This window comes from Anarrhichthys ocellatus, unplaced genomic scaffold (assembly GCF_004355925.1).
Source record: "Anarrhichthys ocellatus isolate YVR2014 unplaced genomic scaffold, GSC_Weel_1.0 scaffold17, whole genome shotgun sequence".
In the NCBI taxonomy this organism is placed as follows: domain Eukaryota; kingdom Metazoa; phylum Chordata; class Actinopteri; order Perciformes; family Anarhichadidae; genus Anarrhichthys; species Anarrhichthys ocellatus.
Window position 1 is genome coordinate 7,250,434 of NW_022280047.1, and position 21,659 is coordinate 7,272,092.

Consider the following 21,659-nt stretch of genomic DNA (forward strand, 5'->3'; position numbering starts at 1 on the left):
TTTAAATACTGTGCACAAGAAAACAGCTTACAACATGACGACTCACCAAGTCGTCATGTTGTCAATTCAAGATGTTATTTTCAATTAGATTTTTACAATTGTGCATGTCAGTGCTCCTATCAACAAATACAATTATTATAAAAAAGGTGGGGGGAGTCCAGTCATAACAGAGCCAGCGCCTGTAAAGCAAAGGCCGCACAATGGCTGCGAGACTGTGTCCCACAACAGAATGGGATGATCTTAATGTTTGTATGATCTGATTTAACTACTGAAAGAACATGTAATACCCTATGCCAAAAAATAAATATCAAAACTACCAATCTGCCTCTAGGTGGCAGCATGTTGCAGTAATTCTACGATGACCACTGGTTTAACAATAGTAGAACAAGAGTTTTGTCACGTGACTAGCGTGCCAGCGTGCTGTTTTTAGGTCTGTACAGTGGAGTTAATAAAACAATTATGTCGTTTGAAGACCTGCTGACAAGTCTGCAAAACTGTGTGATCACCGAGGATCAAGCACCTGGAAATGTCAGCCAAACACTCGGGCTCTTATTTGATAAACTGTCTGAATCCTCCAGGTTGGTACCCATAACCTCAGCATGTTTGACCACATTTTTAAATCATTTGTGATGACTGAATGAGTATGCCTGCATAAACAGGAGTAGTGGGAAAAGATGCAAGGAGCGCTGCTTAGAGGAGGCTGTCCAGCTGCTGAGACAGTTGTCAGAGGCTCAGCTTCATGTTTTAGAGGAGAGTCATCTCCTGCTTCTTGTGAGACTCCTCATCTCCATGCAGCTGCAGATGGTCAACATCTCCACAGCCTGTCGTAAAGTGGACCAGGTCAGCCCTACAGTATGTCTGTTAACCGTGCAATGCTTGAAACTAAACGGGAGTCTCATTGTAACTTCACATTTGCTTCACAGATGTTGCAACATTTGGCAAAGCTGGACCACCAATTGGTTTTTAGAGAAACCCATCGCTGTCTGCACTCCATAGTCGGTGCTGACCAGGTACAGAGCTCTCACTTGACTTGTGCTTGTCATATGTTTGCATAAAGGCACTGCAGATAACTTTTTACCTCATCTGCTTTTCAGGTATTGTCTTTTGAGGATCTGCAGGGAGGTTGGTGTAGGCTAAAGATGATGTGTTTTTAACCATGTCACAAATTTCGTATGTAAAGTTTCAACAACGTATTTTTTTTTCCTTCTTAAAAAAACCTCTTTTCAGCCTGTATGTTCCTAGAAGACAGCACTGTTGGTCGTGAGGTGTGGCGAGAGTCTTTCCCGTCCTTGCTGAAGAAAGTGTCACAGTTATTCCTGGTTGTGCTGCAACAAGAATCCCTCAGAGATGGGCCGCTGTGTTACACTGCCGTCAAGGTACATGAAGAGCAGCGTGCTTCGTGAAGCAGTCCGTCGCATTCATCGTAGACTTGTTTTGTGATCTTTGTTACTGACCTGGGAACTGTGATCTCTGCAGATGTGTTTGCAAATCTTCCAGCTGTTGCCCGGTGAAGTTGCTCCTCTAGTGTGGACAAAGGAGCACAGCGGCCCGACAGTGCAGAAGATCCTCCAGGCTCTTATGGACATTATACTTGGACAGGTTTCTTATGAATTCATCAGTTCAGAGTCACCTATTCAAAGCTTAACATACCTGTTTTGTTGTTACCTTTGCTTCGTCTTATCAGTCGGTGTGTCCTGTCTTGCAGTGCTGCAACCGGGACACTTGTCTTATGGCAGGCACTGCTGTGGCCATGCTGATCAACACCGCACCAGAGAGCAGAGCTGGAGAAGCTGCTGCCTGGAGTCTGCTACAGGTCTCTCACTTAGGTAGGTAACCACCGCCACTGCTGGACAAATAGCATGAGCAAAGCCAATTTTGGAATAGGACCCAGGTTTGTGGGTAAAATTAAAATAGACGTGGTCTTTGTATCCCATTTATTTCTCTGTTTAACTACATCCAGAATAACATAAAAGCTATATACGCTACAAATGATACAGCTGAGTTGGATTGCCTAGAGACTCCTGACAGAAATGCTTTCATTGCTGTGATTTCTCAGAGCCCTGGCTGCTGACTGTTGGTGCTCTGCAGGTGCAGTGCTGCCCTGCCAGGGAAGACGGAGTGGACAGGCTGGCTGTGAGCAGGGGCCTCCTGACCTGCTGTCGACCCAGCATCCTGCTCAGTTCACATGTGGATGCCACACAAGTACATCAAGTAAAAGCTCAGGTTAAAAAAAACAAAAACATGTTTCACTTCTGGTGTGCTTGTTTTCATTACCAAATCCATCATTTCCCTCTTTTCAGATGTGTTTCCTGCTGAAAGGTTTGTTTCCTCTGGTCTATGCTTTGTGTGAGGAGAAGCTGGATTGCCACATCTTTGCGTTTGAAGGTGAGTTATGTCCAGGTTCTTTATTCATGTGCTCAAATAGCAAGATCACCTGTTCAAATATGACACGTTGTTGCAGCACTAACTCTGTGGCTGAAGAAAGTTAAAGAATGTCTGGCTGACATCTTGGAGATGACGGGCGTTCGCCTTCTGCCTGACAACAGCAGCCTGCAGCAACAGCTCATTGACATCATCTGGACCACTGCAGAAAGCCCAGTGAGTCAAAGTAACAACATTCTATTATTGCAAATAAAAAAAAACCTGAAAAAAAGAACAATACTTGACTTTGTAAACCCGATGGACCTCCAGATAAGGCAGGATATAGTACAGTATGCTAACAATTTCCTAAACGGTGCAGTTTTGTTTGGTGGGAAAAAAAACTCTCAAAAGAAGTAAAGTGTTCACAAGTTCTATATGTTCAACAACCAAGTTCTTTGCTCTCAATAAGAAATATTTTGAGTACCACAGTAACAGCCATTAAAGACATATTACTGCCGGGATCGCTCACTGACGTCTGTCTTGCTGTGCGTCGACAGGTGGAAGGTGTGTCAGAGTTTGTGCGCAGCGCTTTTTGTCTCCTGCTGGACCTCTACAACATGGACTGTGAGCAGTTTTGTGACACAGAGAAGACTCTTTATTTTACTCTACTTCAGCGAATAATCAAACTACCGTGGGAGTCCAAAGCCAAATATCATCGCCTTTGTGCCTTGCTGCCATATCTGGGTACTGACATGGTGAGGATTACGGGTTATTACCACGTTAATAATGTTATAATGTAGCGCTCATGACGTCTTAACATTTCTTTCATCCATCAGGTGCTGGATCAATATGCTGAAATACCCAATCATCTCCTGAAGTGCTTGTCGACCAATCACCTGTCGCCATGTGGATCGGAGCTTTACAGGTGTCTGATCCAGCAGCAGCGGCGAGAGCTGTGCGACGCCTCACACACTGAGCTGGGTCTGGCCGATCAGTGGGCGAGGCGTTGGCGGCCCGTCCTTCACGAGGCGCTGACGACCGATGTGACACTTCTACAGAACAACAGCTCAACACACTTATTACCCTGCACCTTTCAAGTCTTCCCCTCTGCGGTGGACCCTCTGCTGGCCTCTCTGGACCCTTTCGCCCCTGGCCACCTCCATGCCTGGGCCTGCATCGTGAGCTCCTATCGAGCGGCGACCGGAGGCTCTCCCTGGGCTCTGCAGGGTAGCTCAACCCTTGAAACCCTCCAGCTAGCTCTGGGATCTGTAGATGACAAAGTCCGTCTCGCTGCTCTAAACCTCCTCTGCTGCAGCCCAAAGACCATAGACACCCCAACCCCAGAGGAGATGTCAATAATGAGAGTGTTTATTCCTCAGAACCTAAACTGTGAGTCTTCGTCTTTTCGACAACATTTTCAGGCTGGAGTGAAGAGGTTCCTGGTTCGTATTAGAGACGGTTGCTTGGCACATGTTAGAGGACAGAAAGGCAAAAAGAAAGCCGCTCACTCAAAGAGGGCACAAGACGTACTGGAGCAGGGAATAGGTGAGACAACTGACAGCTGCTGTTTTATACTCACAAAAATAGACGGATATAGATTTATCATGCTGTATTCGTGGGTTGTTTTAAACTTCTTAAATGTCGATACTGAATGTTTCAACTAAAGGTATGCTTCTCTATATTCCTTACTGATGCTCTCTCAAATTACAAGTCATATCAGGAGACGGTTAACAGATAAGGCCACTTTGCATGCAGGGTAATTCTATCTGCCTTTGTGGCATTGTTTGTGACATAAGTCTTTTTTTCTGTAAACCATTTCATTATTTTGTCTATTTTCCCTTTTTGTATATGGTGTAGGTTTTGTTGAATGGTTGGGTCAACTTCCATACAGCTATCTGGCCCCAGGACACAGTTATCAGAGGAAGAAGACTGCGTTGCTGTTGCTTTCTGCAGTGCTGGAGACCTGCACAGACACCTGGAGCCCAGACAAGAGGAAGGGACAACCTCCAGGTAAACTGGAAAACCAGTGATTGGAAAAGGGTCAAAAAAGCTCAAAACATGTTTTATTTAAACTACTATATGGTGCTATATAGTATGCTTAATTCCTGTCAAATGTTAACTTTCTATTGTTTTATATTATTTTGGCATTTTTGCAGTGAATATGGGGTCTCTTATTAACTGCGCCAGACAAAGAGGACACTGGGATTTTGTCTGCAGGACAAAGCAGCTGGTCCTCATCAGCTGTTTAGAAGATTCTACGAATGAGGTAGAGTTCTCATATTGTTCAAATCAAAGAATGAAGTTGAAGAATATCTTTAGAGCATGGATAAGGGTTGTTTTTCTTCTTTTCTTTTACAGATTCGGGAGCTCTCAGCTGGTTTATTGGTGAGGTTTTTCCCACCCAGTTTCCCAGATGACATCGCTGCAGTGCTTCTCATGCGAACCAGACAGCTTCTCTGCAGTCCTCGGGTGCAGGAGGCTCAGATGGGAGCGCTGATGGCAAAGGTCCTCCTTCAGAAGTAAGCCTTGCCTCCTACATACCTTCATACGGAATTACACCTGCCTTAGATGCGAGGGTTAATCAGTTGCTCTACTTGTAGATCACAAGAGCAGCCAGAGGGCTGCGGGTTAAACGGTAACATCACTGTCAGCGGTGGGAGTGACCACAAGGCCTCCTGCATGGTCAGATTCCTGGTGAAGGAGTTGGAGGAGCATTATCTGACAGCCAAGGCTGACATGATGCTTGCTGCCAGAACCAAGCCAATACATGGTGAGCCTTTAGATGAACAACTCTGGCATCTACCACAAATGAGGTTTAGCCCTGAAGATGTTGCTCAGTTCTTTAAATTTAACTATGTTCCAGGTGTTTTAATTGCCCTCCAGAGGTGTTTGCTTGAGGCACCCAGCAGTGTGTATGACACGCTTGACTACAGTCTGACCGTTGAGGTGCTGGTTCTGCTGGAGAACATGTCTCTGCTGCTGCTGGGTGTGCTGTACGGAGACCGGGATACGTGTGCCACTGAAAAGGGTAATGGCGGAATAAAGAGGTTTTTTTGGGGGGGGATAAAGCACACTTCATTTCAGATTCACCACACAGTAAATCGCTCTCTCCTCTCCTAGATGCCCCCCCTTCTTTTTGTGAAATGGGAAACGCCATCAGCTCTCTTATAGCCCAAGAGTCCGGAGGAGGCCAAGGGGATGGGGAGGAGTGTGTCCTGCTATCTGAGGAGCACAACCTCGTTCTCACCTGCTGCTGGGTCTCCCTCAAGGTAAAACAGAACCAGATGCACCATTTAAAATGCATAGTTGGATACCCCAACACTTGGCAAAAACATACCTTTTCAGCTTCGCATATTTGCTGCATGTGCACTTTTTCCTCAAAACGACTTGCTTTCATGTTTTCTTTTCAGGAAGTAGGAATCCTTTTAGGTTCTCTGGTGGAGAAAATTCTCACTGAATCCAAACCCAGCAAGTGCCTTCTAACAAAAGAGGATCTAACGAGAGCATCAAAAGTGTTCACTTATATTCTTCTCAAATGCCGTCACTGGGTACGTTAAAAAACAAAAAAATCCATTTAGAGGCATTGAGTCTGAATCACCTCAACTGTCATGTTCCTTTCTGAAAGACGCATTTCTCTTCACCAGGGGGCAGTAGAGGGATGCTGTGCCGGCTTCACCAAGTTCTGTGCCTCTCTGTTGTGCAGCAATGATCCAGAGCTTAGTGATATACCGGCCCACATGCTGAAACTAGTGAGTGGCCATACATTCTTGAATGTATTCCTCCTTAATAAATGGAGTCCTGGACTACTGGCTTACAGATCTAGTTCCTCTCCTGTCCCTTCTCAGGGCTTGCAGGTCGTGCGGTCCCCTCGCTCTACCTCGGTGACCCGGCGGGCTGCAGGGCTGCCTATGCTCATCCTGTGTGTTGTGTCAGCGGAGGAGGCCAGTAAAGCAAGACCACTGTTATCCCACAGCATGCAAACCTTACTGGAGACAGCCAAAACCCCTCTACCCGAGAACTGGGACCAAACGCTGGACCTGCCACAGGTCTGTGTGGACGCAGCATCAAGAATGAGCATATTGGTCTTTAAAACCACAAAGACAGATGTGGTCACATAATCGTGCTTTCCCTTTACAGGTGTGTGCGGTTCACACTCTGCAGGCCCTGGTTCGTGGTTCTGGTCTGGGAGTAGCTGTCCTTCAGTTCGCTCCTGCTGTAGCCATCTTGTCACTCGCTATGCTCAGTTCTCCCTGCTGGGCCATGAGGAACGCTGCTCTGCAACTTTACAGTGAGACACAATTACTTCTAGTTCATATTCATAACGTAAAAGGATTTATTATTTTGTCGATAAATTGGTTAATCGTTCATCCTATAAAATGGTATTTTAGATCATTTACTATCTTGCGAATACTTAAATTTTAGGTTCTGGAACCAGTGATTCTTTTTTTTGAGGGTTGAAAAAATGGATCGATTATCAAAATAGTTCATTAATCCACTATTTGGTTCAGCTCGGAATAATACCCCTGATACTACCGTAAATACAATCTGTTTCCAGGTTCTCTGTGCTCGCGAATGCTCGGCCAGCGGCCCAGCAGTCAGGAGGGGGGCCCCACCCAGCACGGCATGTCCCCCCTTGCCTTCTTCTTCCACTACCCTGCGCTTCAGCCCTTCCTCCTGGGCGAGCTGAGAGGGGCAGCTCAAGACCTCCAGGGTCCACCCAATGAGGCCAAGCTTCACCTCCAACCCTCACTCTTCCCTGTCCTCACTCTGTTAGCCCAACTTCAGCCTGGTGTCCAAGACTCAACGGAGTGATTACTGTTTACTTCTCACTTGACGCTTTAGTCAGGTTTACTACTATAATTCTCTCCAGCAGTGGTTTTTATCCATGTTTTTATTTGCTTTCTTGCCATGGCTACTATAAGAAGATCAATATCCCTCTCATATCTGTTCAATGAATACGTAGCTGGAACCAGCAGCTGGTTGTCTTAGCTTAGCATAAAGCCTGGAATCAACTAGCCTGGCTCTGTCCAAAAGTAACTAAATCCATCACATTATATTAACGCATCCATCTCGTTTGCTTGACCAAACTAAATTGGTAATCGCTCCCAGCCAACGAACGGTCCAGCACATGACTCCAGTAAAATGGTGAATTGTAATTTCTACACTTCTGTTGTAGAGATTAAACGACCAACAAACGGCAACAAAATACTGTACAACGTTTTAATTAGTGAGCGGATTTTGTTACCTGCTGACAGACACTTCAATTAACGCAAATAAGTGAATTTCCCAAACTGCTGCAACATTCCTTTAATTATTAAAGGAACCTATTCAAGTTGAATAGGTTAGCATTGTATACTGTGTTCATACAAAGCAGTGGGGAGGGACTTGTGTACCTTTTATGAATCTCCACCCTGACAATCATATAACTCAGTGATGTCTTCTCTGACTTCTCCACCAGAGCTTTGTCAGACTTCCTGCCTCCTTTGCTCCAGCTGTCTGCCAGTCCTATTTACAGTGTGAGAGCGATGGCCTCCAAGGCTTTGGTTGCCATGACTCCCCCCTCAGAGTACATGGACATCCTCATCAAACTGGCGGCTCAACTGCCCCGTCCACACGAGCGCTTCTGTCACAACCGGCTCCACGGACAGCTGCTGCAGATCAAAGCTACTCTGCAGAGAGCTCTCTGCACAGTCAGGTGAGACTAAAAAGAGATGTTTACTCTTTCATCTGACACTTTCAGGCTTTTAAAAGGCCAGCTGTATTCAATCAGCAGACACTGTCTTTTGAAATCCCGCTGTGTTTTGATACCCAGCGACCCTTCAGCTAAGCTGTGCGAGGTGCTGAGCAGGGTGGAGGCCTCGGTGTGGCTGGCGACTGAAGCTCAACGCTGCCCCCTGGTGAGAGCGGCCTACCTCGGAGTGGCAGACTCGCTAAGAAGACTCTGCCGTGAGACCTACCTGTCAAAGCTCAGCTACACGCTCATGCGTGACCTCCAAACACCTCGACAGGAGCTTCAGGTGAGGGACACACATGCTGACACACTCGCATATATAAAAAGATAGACATTGTTTTTCTAGGGGGACAGTTCAGCCATTTATTTATGGTGTAGATATACATAGAGAGACAGGAAACATGGGGAGCCGTGGATGTTGCATTTACACCGTACACGTCGCCTTTAATCTTAATCAGCATTTTACAAAAAAACCACATAGACATGTCCTGATGAAGCAGATTAGCAGAGTTGTAGGGGCCGTATCCACCAAAGCATTTTTTCTTGAGGCCACCATTTTTAAAAATGATTTGCGATGGGGGCCGTGTTTTTATTTACACTATGCTACAAACGGCATGAAGAGGAGCTGGGCATCTATTCTGCGTTGAACATTACATGTTTGGCGCTTCTTTCTGGTCGCCAAGAGTTGAAAAATTTTCAACTTTGGGTAAAACGCTGCGCTTGTCGCTGTCTTTTTACTTTTTACTCGGCTGTCTAATTACAGTGGACGAGGGGTGGGACAAATGGCCTCAAAGACGCCTCAAAGACATGATCAAATGTGTTTTTATTATGAATGTGTTGTGGTCTTATTACGTTTTATGCTATTGTTTTTACAGAGGACTTTAAGGTGACCTCATGTCTGTAGCACTGGACCAAACTAATTTCCCAGTGTGTGATAATAAAGTACACAAAAGTACTTTAGAGGGAAAAAAAACATCACTGTGACCTTTTGGGGGCTCCGTACAAAACTGTTCCAACTTTGTCAGAAAGTGGTGCATTCATGTAGGATCCCACTACGTTTTCAGGGGCTTTTAACCAAAAGGCTACCAGGAAGCAGATATTCTGTTTCTAATGCTTTATCTCTTGTCACCTCCTCCGCAGCTCGGGTTGTCATCCTTCCATCAACAAGCCATCCAATTTCTATGTGCAGATCTAACGTGTGCATGTCAAATCTGGGACAACTTCTCTGCATCAAGCCCTGATCTGAGGCTCTCACTGGTTACGTGGGTGGTGGATGGGCGGGGCTCGCAGCAGACCGGGTTGAAAGAGGTGATCCAGAGGGTGTTGCAGGTGAGGCATGATCTGCTCCGTAGATTTCAGCATGAAGAAAACAACCTTTCCAAAAACCAGTCTAACAGCTTTCAGTATAACAACAACCTTCTTACAGCACAATGTGAGGAAAATCTGGGAAGCTTAAATATAATGCCATCAGAAAAGTGGCCTAATTAGTTATTACGTCATTTAGTGGGACTAGAGCATCCTGTTTCCATGCATCTGATTTTAGTTTTACTATAATAATGTTACATGTAAAGTTGTTAGTGTTTTGTTGAGGAAACCACTTAAATAGTCCAAATATTGTAATCGCATTAATTAACAAAAAGCACAATTCTCCACATTAGTGTGATATGCAGTGATGCTGACAACAGATGTCAAATTGTACATCTCTTGTATGACGTGCGAGCCGGTCAGGGTATATTCTGATCGTTTGGCAAGTAGATTAAAAGGACTCTACTAATGCTCTTCATCTCCAGTCAAACCTGAGGGAAGCATTGTTGAGCGTCAGTGTGGAGTACCGCAGGACCTTCCTCGCAGCCCTGGTAGCAGTGATGGCCGGAGGAGATTCTACTTTGCCCCAACATCTTCCTCAGTCGGCCCCACTGGAGGAGGCAGTTCGACTTGAGTGTCTGGATTTGTTGCTTGGGGACTTGGAGGACCAGCGAGGGGGGCCAGAGTTTCTATCCCAGGCTCTGTATGCTGCTAGTCTGCTGCTTTCCCAGGCTTCAGGCTCCAGGTTTTTCCATGTTTTATTGCCTTTACTGCAGTATAGAGTCCCATACTGTACTGGAACATTTCAACCTGCAGCTCTGACTTCCTTCTTATCGTTGTGTAAATCAGTCTAAAGATATCCGTGTTCCAGCGCTGGTGTAGCACCTTGGAATGCCAGCGATCCCCAGACGCCCCTGAAGTGCTCAGGATGGCGTGCGCTGAAGCTCTGTGTGTGGCTGGAGTTCCTCTAATGAGCCACAGCCCTCTGCCTGCCATCACCATCAGGTGTGAAGGAAGTCAAACAGTGTTGTCAATCAAATTATCCTCTCTGATGAAGACAAATGAAAAATGTTGAATCTTCTCGGTTTAGGTCGATCGACACAGGCCTTTACTTGCTGCAGGACCAAAGCCAGCAGGTGAGGATGAAAGCGGCCCATTTTGCTTCCATGCTGCACCATGTGAGAGAAGGAGAAAGCCAAAGGAGCGTCTACCTTATGCAGGTTAACCGGGCTTTGCCGCTCCTGCTGGACCTGCTGCTGGAGGAATGCTGGGATACTCCTGGCACACTGGAGGTGCTGCTGTGTCACCTTCCCCAGCCTGACCTCAGATCTGTGCTGAGGGAGGCTTCAGAGACGGGGTTTGTGACCTCGCTGAATCAATACACTTGTGCAAACGGAGCAGCCTTGATTGCTTGTCGCTGAACTGTTATTATTGCTCTCTCATTCAGGGGCTCCAGTCTGTACGAGCAGGATGAGGCCAACGTGTTTGCAGAGCCCTCTGTGATCTCTGCACATGTGCTGCCTTACCTGCTGCAGATGGCTGGAAAATGCTGTGAATCCTCTGCTGTGGCACAGAGGCTGAGTGCATGGGCAGAGGAGAGTGCTGCACAGGTTCTGGACAGCCTTGAAGTCTGCAAAGAGCTCCAGCCAGGTATCCCATTAGCATGAATATAAGAATGGCTTTGATAAATACGTAACACGCTGCGGCATATTCAAAATTGTCTGTGTTACAATGCGAATATTTATTCTCATCAGCGGAGACGTTGACCCCGGCCTGGCTGGCGCTCCTGACGGACCCCCGTTTCCACGGCACCCTGTGCGGTCTGTTTACCAGGACTGCCCTTCTCCTTCGGCTGTCAAACGCATCCGACGATGTACGACACCTTTGCGATCCTTCGGCGCTGCACATGAGCTTACGGGACGTTTGTAGTCTGCTCAGTCTGAACGGTGTCCACTTTCCCTCTGCTGTAACAGCTGCTGTGGCTGGAGAGCTGCCGCGATGACGGAACAAGGGGCCCTTTTTCTGTACACGCAGTGAGCAAAGCCGATGAGGCCCCGGGATGAAATTACTTGCGGATATTTTGAGAATGCTGAATGACATCTTCATGTGCAGCCTCAGTCTTGAATGAGTAGTGCAACTGCTGATGCTGCAGTACACCAGCACTTAACAAGCTGACTACGTTATGTAAGAGCTCAGCGGCCGCAGTCAGAGAAGAGACCCAACGGGCATTAGTTGCCATGTTCCTCACAAGCTCTATAGTCGTGTTTTTTTTTCTACAATGCTTTAAATAAAAGTTTATAATATTGAATTTTCTTGTAGTTAGTTTTTTTGGCATTAAGTTTGTTTTTTTTATATACCGAGGTACAGTCACTAGAATAACTCCAGGTCTGTCTTTATGATCACGATCACCTCAGAGCAATATGCTCATTATTATTCCCAGAGCAGGGCTCCTGTCCCGTGTTGTTGTTGTTGTTATATGTTTGCTGTGTCTCAGCAGCAACAGAAGCACAACTCAAACTGATGCAGTGATGTAATGCGATAGCCTCTGGAGAAATTGGCTACTTGGTGCCCAGCAGGGGAATATAATGTGTGTTTTGATGCTCCATTAGAGACCTTCTGCCTGGATAAGTGTCCCATTTTCCAACCACATGAGGACTGAAGATGATTAACTGGATCTGATATCGAGCTGTCAGTTGCTCCGCAACGGACCACACACTAGAGCAGTCTTACATCACCAGAGCCCACTGCTTTTGTTTGAGCTGGGTGGCTTCTCAGTATCGAACAAACACTGAGATGAAATACTTTGTTCATGCTATGGTTGGCTCTGTTAGGCTGCTTATTAAATGTACATGGACTTTTTTTACTGTTGTATTCTCACAACTTTTATTCTTTCTTGGGATATGTTATTGTCAGAGGTGGTTGAGTTCTCAGAATGATATCTAACCAGACAAGTTATCAACAAACTGACTGTAAACCAGTTATTTTGTTACTGTTTCACTTACTGGTGCAAAACAAACCCTTTTAGATGTAAATTGATGGGCCAGGTTGCCCGATTGGATTACAAGACAGCCCGTCTGCAGCGCTCTCACTCAATACTGAACCAATTTAATACATTGTTAACCCGTTTAGTCAGTTTAACACAGAAAACATGGGAATATGTGGTTCAGGTTGAAAAATAAATTAAATGACCCTGTAATGAAATCTACATTGCAAAAACAATCCCCTATAACTCAGTTTCATGTATTCACAAGTCATTTAAGACGAAGCTTATAGCACAGATCTCTGAAAATACAAATGTGGCCTTAAACTTTGCTCTACTTCAAGACAAAGGCAGGAAAGTAATTTGGCTTGACAGCTTGTCAATGTGTCAGAAAACAAAGACGTACTTTTATATGAAAAGACATCAATTCTCTCTGAATCTGCCTGAACCTGCATTTGTGTGTCTTTTGCCTTCTACCTTAAAAACAAAGTTTGAGATGTGAGTTTAAAAGCAAGGTCGGCAGTTTATGGAAGACAAAGCTGGAAAAATGACCATCTGGCTCAATAAAAGCCTGAGCTATCATTATTGAGAGTTAGTTGACTCTTAGTAAGCTTACGTCCTGCTAATTCAATTACTAGTTTACTGTGGCAACAGGGAATAAGGCCAAGTAGGTACATCCACTTTTATTGTGTTTGTGTGTGTGTGAGTGTGTGTGTGTACATGCAAACAGAAAATTGTTCCACTGTTGCATCACAAGCCAGTGGATCCAGAGGATGACAGTAACAAGCTTAATGAATAAATGTATTTTAAAAGAAGGGTTTTTGTCAGTTTACCTGTGCATTCAGATTTTAAAAAAGAACCGTCAATGCTGAATATAATAAAGATAACTATTGAGGTTGTCATAAAATGTTTTTCTTTCATCCCATCAGCGATGCTAGTTTCATTTTCCAAAGCTTGACACAAAGCTAGTGAACCACTCTACCTACACACATTGCTCCTTCGAAGTAGTGGACACTGTAAATACCCAGCCTCGTACAATGTGAAGCCTGTAATAACAGCAAAACGCAGCTTTAGGCTTTTAGTCTATTGTGGTATGTTGTGGTGCACTATCAAGGATTTCAGTATTCATTAATATATAAGAAGAAACTTCAGCTATGTCCCTGATTTAGGCAGTTGCTTCCACTCCAGACAAAAAGTCTCAAATTAAATTGTTGAAATATTGCCCGACTCTGGTCCTCAGCGACAATAAATCAAGACGCTCATGGACAACATCTTAAACTAAGGAGTCAGATTTACTACTGTTGAGTCAAAATTAAGAGTTAGTACATTAATATTATGACAGCTTCTATACCAACTTCACTAAATCACCTCAGTTCAGGTAAGGAAGTCTATTCCTGGAGACAAAAAACAACGGATTTAAAATGATCCATAATAAGCTTTTTTGTGTAAATCAACTTCATTACTACATAAACTTTTTATTTAAAAAAAAATATGAATCTCTTAATCTACTATTGCATACATTTTATATTTTTTATTTGTAACTAACTAACCGAGTTCTTTCTTTCAGTGGTGGAAATGAGCTTCCACAGTTGGCTCAGTACCAAATGTGTTCCCCTTTAATGGTCTCTCGTGACTTGTGATTTCACCCAGTGCATGATGGGAGAGGCTCCTGGGTCCCTCGTGTCCCCTGTAACCCTGAACGAGCAGAGTGTGATTGTGAGTGCGGGACAGATGCTTTGTGTTTGCTCTAGTAATTGCCTGAAAACCGGGCCAGCATCCATTTGAAAAGTGGCTTCGTGAAGAGTGACTGACTCAGGGGTTGGCTGCCCTCTTTACCAGTCAGCCAACTCTGCACGTGAGCAGCTCACCGGCAGATGCAGGCAAATACTATTTGTAGCTGTCCTTTATCGGCCTCTGTAGGGTCTTCTTCTTCGGACCAAGGCCAGCGGAAACAACAGGCCTCATGTGGCGGAGAGGAAGCCTGGGAAACAGGAAGATTGGGTTTGGACAGATGCACCAAGCACTGAGAGCCAGATAGATTATACATGGGAAGTAACGACCGTAGGTTATTTTCAAATGGAAAGGGAAAGCAGCTATTTATAGACAAGCGCAGAACATGTGATGAACATGGAAATGATTGTTGGACAGGGAGAAGGAAAAAGTTTGAGTGTGGATCATAGAAGTAACAAAAAAAAAAAAAAAATGCAGGTTGAACAAAAATGTGAAAGAACTTAGTTGAATTCCTCTGCTGACTGTTTTGAAGACGTGTTTATCCTCACAAGGCTGCATGTCATGATACGTTTCCTGACTACTTTGCAGCTGATGTGTGTGTGTGTGTGTGTGTGTGTGTGTTTGGGTGAGAGAGAGAACCCGGTGAGGCTTTAGGACCTTGAGGTTTGTGCTGCAAAGAGCAGCTCCTCCTCCCGCAGAAAGGCTGTTTACCAAGAAAGCTCGGTTCCTCTGACAAAAACAAGGGCTGGGACTCCAGCGAGAGGAGCAGTGTGTCTGATGCAGATCTAGCACAGGCTCGTCGTCCATTTTAAACAATTTGTTTATGTGTTTGATATCTTTTTTTTTGTATTTTTTAGAGTAAAGCAAAGTAGCGCACCATGTTGTCGGTTACTTCAGCCCGTCAGCTCTTCAAGATGTTTTTCTCTTTGCTCGTGTTCCTGAGCGTGGCCATGCTGGAGAGCAGTGCAGCAAATGAAAACGGTAAAATTAAACATTGAGGAATTTTTTGGGGGGGTATTTTATTTCATTTGTGGGGGGAACAAAATGTACAGTGAAGTTTGATTCACTTTAAATCACATCCAAAATACAATGAATCATTCTGTTCTATTGCGGTGTGCTCACGTGTTATTTTGTTTTTATTCTCAGACTGCATGAGATCGAATGGTGTGGAGTACAGAGGGGAACTACAGAGCTCCTCCTCGGGTCTGGCCTGTCTCAACTGGACCAACACCAGTAGAGACTACGATGATAAACTCCATCCTGATTCACAGACAGGTAAACAACTTTAATGTGTCTTTTAATGCAGAGATCAGGAAATGACCCATCAACTTAAGTCATTCCTCTCCTGTTTTCATGCTGAAGACGGGTACAACAGTTTCCTGACAGGATAACAAACAGCTCTTACGTCTTTGTTGATGCAGTGTAATAATACAGGTTGCCTCAGGATTGCAAGTCTTTACACACATGCAGAGGATTAATATTCACATCCACTGATTTATTTGTTAAATGGCTTCTATTATACGTCTGCCATTTCCTTTCTTTGTGCTCATGGCAGCCTGTTCATTGTGTGATGGGGTAGGGTTAATGATTAATGCATCCAGTGGTTTACCCACTAGGCGGGACAGACAGAGACAGGCTTATGTTTCCAGGAGGCATCAGTAACAGGCGTGTGTTGTTTCTACCGTTCCTCCTGTAGGTGTGGGAGATCACCATTACTGCCGAAACCCAGACTCCTCTGAGAGGCCTTGGTGCTACATTGCCGGTCCAGATGGGGCAGTCCAGAGACAATTCTGTGCAGTTGACACATGCAAAGGTAGGTAAACACCGGACACAACAACAGTCAATCCAATTCGGATACTATAGTTGGCATTTGCACAAAGGAAATTTGTAGAAACAGCTAGAAAAATAGCTCCCAAAGCCGGACCTGGCAAAGACAAATATGCATATTCCAAATGAATGACAAAACAATCCTAAAACCAGCACACTAAATGAGAATGCTCTGTGAGATTTTTTCAGACTGTGCTCTCTTGATGCTGTCGGCAATTACTTTCTCTTTTCTCTAAAGCTCTCGTGATTTTAAGAAGTGGGTTATGCTAGGGAGAAATAATGAGGTGACATGTTTTGTAGTTATGCAAATGTACTAATTAATCAACACACAAAGAAGAGGATGCAGTCAAATTATTAACTTGTATGGGTCAACACAAAAAGTTTTTTAAAAGCGTCCTGTCTCTGTATTTTTACCACAAATAAACCATGTGCAAGTGATTTCCCATTTAAGTTTATTAGTCTGCAGAAGGTCAGTTGGTCAAGATTAACGCAGTGAGATACGTTTCGTCTACTTTGCACTACGCCTTGTTTCCTTCTTGTCTCCGAAGCCAAATCAAGTCACACAATAACAAAGCCCTGCAGTTATGTCATAAAGTTCAGTTTGAAGAAAGCCGTTGACCACGCCCCAAACCGTAGCTCATTGGCAGAGAGAAAAATTCTTCACTTGGAGACGGCAGCTAATTGGCTGCTTCAATTCACCACGTCATGCCCTTTAACTCCAGAGTTCGTAAACAGCAACTTGTGTGGAGGAAATGGAAGTTAAAGAGCAGATGTTGACAGCTGCAAGCTGAACCTTCCTGTCCCTGAGATGGAGTCGAGCATGCAGAGTCTGTTTCTGTCTGGCACATATTTAAAAAAAGCATGTGCGCATGCATGCATGCATGCATGCAACTATAAACTGATTTTCAATCCAACTTCTTGAGAGCATTGTCACAGATTTCGTCGTGCTGGTCAGGAGGTTTTCTGCGTCAGTAGTAACATTGTTAGACCAGCAGTAAATAGAAAACCACAAGGTCCAGATGATGCACCAGAAAGTACATTACTATAACAAGCGTCCACACACTAGACAAGTAATATTATTATATTTTAGAATAAGATAAAGGCCATTTTCTGGAAAATGAACTGATAAACTGTGTTATGGACAAAATAAACTCACATACAAGACCTTTGAAATTAATGTGCTTTTATCACATTAATGCAAAAATCTCATAAAAATCCCAAAATGAAGCAGTCATAGAGCAGTCCTGCTCATTGATGTCTATCCCACAATGGTCTAATACACCGTAAGGTAGTAAATTGAGAGATACCACGGCATAAATTATATCTAATGTATGTACATTCTTCATTTCGCCCCAACTTTGAGTGGTAACAGTTCAGATATGATATGGCTTCCATTGGCAGTACATCAACAGTAGCACAACTCAGAGGATCTCCAATTATAACTCATTTAAATGTTGTTTTACACTGGCATTGGTCATTTGTGTCTTTAGAACAACAAGCCACTATTGTACCAGCAGCAGAGGCAGAATCCCTCAAGCCAACAGGAACCATTCCGTCCACTGAGAGCTTTCAACCGGCCAAGACAGGGGCCTCTCAGGGAGAAGTAGCTGCTGTGCAGCCAGTGATGGGAATCAGCCAGCGAGTGCGCACAGGACCCAAAAAGAAAAAGGACCTCGGCACGCTCGGTATGTTGTTGTTACGCCGAAAACATGGTTTAAATTCATCTTCATGTGGCATTGCTCCATAAACTGAAGGTCTTCGTGTTCAGTTTGTACGCTCAGTCTTTAACCTTTTATGTTGTCCGTTTGTTTTTCAGGCTATGTCCTCGGCATCCTCATGATGGCCGTCATAATCCTCCTCGGAGTAGGCATCACATTTGGCTACTTCTATAAGAGGTCAGTATCAAAATCACAACAAGATCATCAATCGTCATCCTCAGTCTTACAGGAAGTTGATGAAAAGGACCTAATGTTGAGCATTTACTTATTTCTTTCTCTTTGAAAAAGTGTTTCATCTGTTTCCAGGGTGTCATTATTACATTGTGCACGTCTGCTGTAACAAAGCCAACATGTGATGCTTCAGAGCTTCTTGTGGCTTCCTGTTTGCACCAGCACATGTAGTATTGTTCAAAGCTTTAGGATGTGCAGGAGACAGTCCAGTATAATTAGTTAAAACACGTGATGGCATGCATGTTTATGCGTGTTTAGGGCATCAGCTGTTGTTCACATTCCCCAGGGATGCTCTCTGTTCCGCTTGGCAGCGATTTTAATGCCTTTGTCACAAAACAACTGCAACAGTGGGGGAACATGGGGAGAAACAGGAAGTGAAATGCCTGCAGTCTATTTTAAGCATCATCTTATTTTATGTTCTTGAAATAAAGACAGGGTTGGATTGGATGGAGAAGCCTGCACATTCACTGCAGTTATGTAATGTGCAAAATGATGGCCCCACTGTTGTGATGCCCTCACAGGTCTGTGTTTGGCTGTCAAATCTGATTAGCAGTCTTTGTTTTCTATTTCAGGAGGTGATTATTATATAAAGGAGGCGCAGCATGTTATGTCAGAGGGTTTATACCAGATTGTTGTGCAGTAATCAGTCTTTGTGAACAACCTGTAATTATTATTTCAATGAATAGTTTGACATTTCAGGAAGTTCGCGTATTCTTTTTATTGCTGAGAATTGGATGAGAAGATTAAAACCACTCTCATATCTGCCCATTAACTATTTGGCTGTGGCCAGCTGACAGTCAGCGTTAGCTTAGCACAAAGACTGGAAACGGGGGGGAAACAGCTAGCCTGGTTAGTTTGCCAGGCAACCACCTCCAGGAAGTTTCCAACCAAGAAACAGTCTGCTACATAACACCCTGTAGAACGACGAGTGGTCGACCCTTTGCTTTTTGTACAGACTAAATCGATTTTGTTACCTTTATACAGAGCCAGGCTAGCTGTTTCCCCCTGTTTCCAGTCTTTGTGCTAAGCTAAGCCAACTTGCTGCTGGTTCTCGCTGCACAGCGCACAGACATGAAGATGAATCACTCTGTTCCCTTTCACCATCTGTCCCTTGCCTTTGCTGGGGACCTGTCACTTGTTATAACAGGCTCTGATATCTACAGTACATACAGCATGTTATCTGAAGCTCCTTATCATGAATATGTAGCTTGGGTGGCCAAAAGTATCAGCCACACGACTGCCAAAAGTATCACTTTGGTAGCTATTTTTATTATGATAACAGCAAAAAAAAAAAAAAAAAGACTTAACACTAATTTAATTTGCATTCTCTGCTGTTTGTGTTTAGGGGTCTGGCCTTAAAGAAGCAGCATGAGCAGCGAGTGTACGAGCGCGAGATGCAGAGGATCACCCTGCCCCTGTCGGCTTTCTCCAACCCCGCCTGTGAGCTGGTGGACGAGAACACCATCGTGATCACAGCAGAGCACGAGACGACCCACGTCCAGGACGGCGTGGAGGGCGGGGACCCTCTCATGGGCCCGCAGGCCGGTACCCCGGGGGCATGAGCATGCGCGTGGTCCTCAGATGCAGGACTGTGATACATTTATGTGAACCGAAACACTTCTTTACGTCTTCGTTCCTCCCTTCTGCCTCCCTGAGTAACCTCTGTTCTAAAAGGAGTAGGGGAGCAGTGTTCGCTCTTTTGTACCCCCTTTCCATTGGTTTTTATACATCGGAGGCACAAACAAAACAAGCTGTGGACAGAGTCTTAACAACTCGACACCATTTTGGTGGATCTGTTGTCAATGAAGATATGACATGAAGTCTTTAATATTCACTTTTGCTACATTTGACAGCCAAGAAAATAAGGTCATGTGCTGTCCCCTTAAATAACAGTGTGAATATCTCGTCTGATGGACTTGCCAGTGTTTATATTGGTGTGTAATAAACCAATTCCTTATAAAGAGATGGTTTTTGGAATGGGGGTTCATAGCCTTTTTTTTTTTTGTACGTTTCATGGAGGTTTCGTTTCTATTGACCTGTTGGCTGTGCCCAGGGAGACGCAGATAAGAAACCTGTATGTGAAAACACTGCTTTGTCTAGGAGACAAGCTGGTGACACAGATGAGGGGAAAAAGAGGTAAAACCGGCCCACTGAAGACAAGGGAAGGCCCCCAACTCTGCCTTAGCATGATACGTCTGAATCTATTTGTTGTTGTTTATGGATTTTTGTTTCTCTCTTTGTACTCGACTGACAGACCTATGTGTTTGCAAAGCATGACGGGCGGTCAGGTCATCAGCAGACATGATGGAGGACTTGCCCTTTTCTTCCACAGGTTAAGGAGTGACAGGAAATATACAGAGTGCTCTCAGGAAGCATGAGAGGCCGTAGATTATCCTCAGGATGACACAGACCAGAGAAGTAAAGGTTTGTCTTTGCAGAGCAGGACAGCGAGTGTGTTGAAGGGATGAGGAAGCCTGGGGGATTAGATTCAGACGTTTGAGTTGTGCACTTGACGCTTCAGGAGAGAGAGATCGATGGAGTGGAACAGAAATAGTCCAAAGTCTGCATGCACATGGTTACCTGCTGTATGTTTGTATTCAGGGGCCATATTTTTGCATCTTTAAAAAGTAGAACTACTGATCGAAGAAGACATTTTAGTAAAATACCTGCCTGGAAATAAAAATAATTGTACATAGAAGATTCTGTTACACATGACGCACTGTTACTTCCCAGTGTATTGCCAGTTTGTTTATCACTCTGTCACTTCACATGATCTTGTTTTGTGATTATTGCTGGATCGGCATCACTGGTAATCTTTTTAACCGTCTGTGTGCTGACTGTAATTATTTTTTTCTTCATATAAGCGACATGTTCAAAATACTGTTTTGCATTTAGCATTTGAATTTAGTACTTGTGTATTTGTATGAATGCAGATTTTCACTGCTGGGACTGAAATAAAACAAACTCTGACACTATGATGTGATGTAATCAATACATTTAAAATGATAAGAGGGAGAACAACATAATGCTGCACAATGGCTGGACCAATGTCTTGTTATGCAAGGTTTGTTCACAGTAGGAACTTTCTTGCAGCAGCTCCCTCTGTTGGCCATTCTTCAACACATACGAGAGTCATCGGAGTCACCTGATAAAGAAGGTTAAGATCGAAGGTAAGAAGTACAAGTAGGACAAAGAGATTTGAAGATGCTTGTAAAAACATCTAAACTCAAACAGCTACAGAAAAAAACCTGTTAAAAGGAAGTTTGGATCTCTGGCTGTTATTCAGTGGCCGACTTACACTTTGATAGTGACCCATTTTTGATTTATTTCTGATTAATAGACGATATTCACCTTTATTTGATAATCCACAGATCTATTTAAAAGGTGCTAAAAGAAGCAAATAAACAGTCAATGAGAATCGTTTTAAGGTTGCAGGTAACGATTCAAATAAACAATTTAAAGTCTTCATTAAGCCCATTTATCATTTACTCTACAAAATGTGAAAAATGCACATCACCAAAGTGAAGTCTTGAATCTGTTTTTGTCTGACCAGCAGTCAAAGATATAATCATTAATATACGGTATGTTCTGTTGGGATGCTGTAAACAATACATTATCTCATTTATTTATTTTCATTTCTAACAAGGACAACAACTTAACTTTTGTCAAAATCAGAAGTCACTGAGGTCATTAATCACTAATTTCCCTGAAAAAAAAAATTCATTCATTTTTGCAGTGATCAGATTCTTTGTAAATAAAACCCAGTTCCTTCGTT

General features: G+C 43.9%; 2 protein-coding genes across 5 annotated transcripts; both read left to right on the forward strand.

Annotated features, from left to right (window-relative positions):
• Positions 1–410: 410 nt before the first annotated feature.
• LOC116388490 (thyroid adenoma-associated protein homolog) lies at positions 411–13,301 on the forward strand. 4 transcript variants are annotated; one of them, XM_031856405.1, is made up of 31 exons: positions 411–578; positions 660–840; positions 924–1,010; positions 1,095–1,122; positions 1,228–1,376; positions 1,477–1,599; positions 1,706–1,826; positions 2,057–2,211; positions 2,301–2,385; positions 2,462–2,598; positions 2,919–3,116; positions 3,198–3,906; positions 4,219–4,371; positions 4,518–4,627; positions 4,720–4,880; positions 4,962–5,131; positions 5,225–5,389; positions 5,482–5,630; positions 5,772–5,909; positions 6,006–6,110; positions 6,207–6,407; positions 6,499–6,649; positions 6,917–7,169; positions 7,820–8,056; positions 8,174–8,378; positions 9,233–9,421; positions 9,883–10,142; positions 10,247–10,402; positions 10,488–10,754; positions 10,845–11,047; positions 11,152–13,301. In XM_031856405.1, exons 1-31 carry the CDS (start codon positions 460–462, stop codon positions 11,397–11,399), a joined length of 5,613 nt encoding a protein of 1,870 aa, XP_031712265.1. In that variant the 5' UTR covers positions 411–459; the 3' UTR covers positions 11,400–13,301. The 4 variants fall into 4 exon arrangements, with proteins under 4 accessions (XP_031712265.1, XP_031712266.1, XP_031712268.1 ...); XM_031856406.1 differs by having other exon boundaries at positions 2,057–2,202; XM_031856407.1 differs by lacking the exons at positions 411–578; positions 660–840; positions 1,095–1,122 and having other exon boundaries at positions 855–1,010.
• An 826-nt stretch (positions 13,302–14,127) lies between these two features.
• Positions 14,128–20,859, forward strand: pik3ip1 (phosphoinositide-3-kinase interacting protein 1). The gene is made up of 6 exons (XM_031856503.1): positions 14,128–15,089; positions 15,255–15,383; positions 15,805–15,921; positions 17,426–17,620; positions 17,752–17,830; positions 19,230–20,859. Exons 1-6 carry the CDS (start codon positions 14,987–14,989, stop codon positions 19,444–19,446), a joined length of 840 nt encoding a protein of 279 aa, XP_031712363.1. The 5' UTR covers positions 14,128–14,986; the 3' UTR covers positions 19,447–20,859.
• Positions 20,860–21,659: the final 800 nt, after the last annotated feature.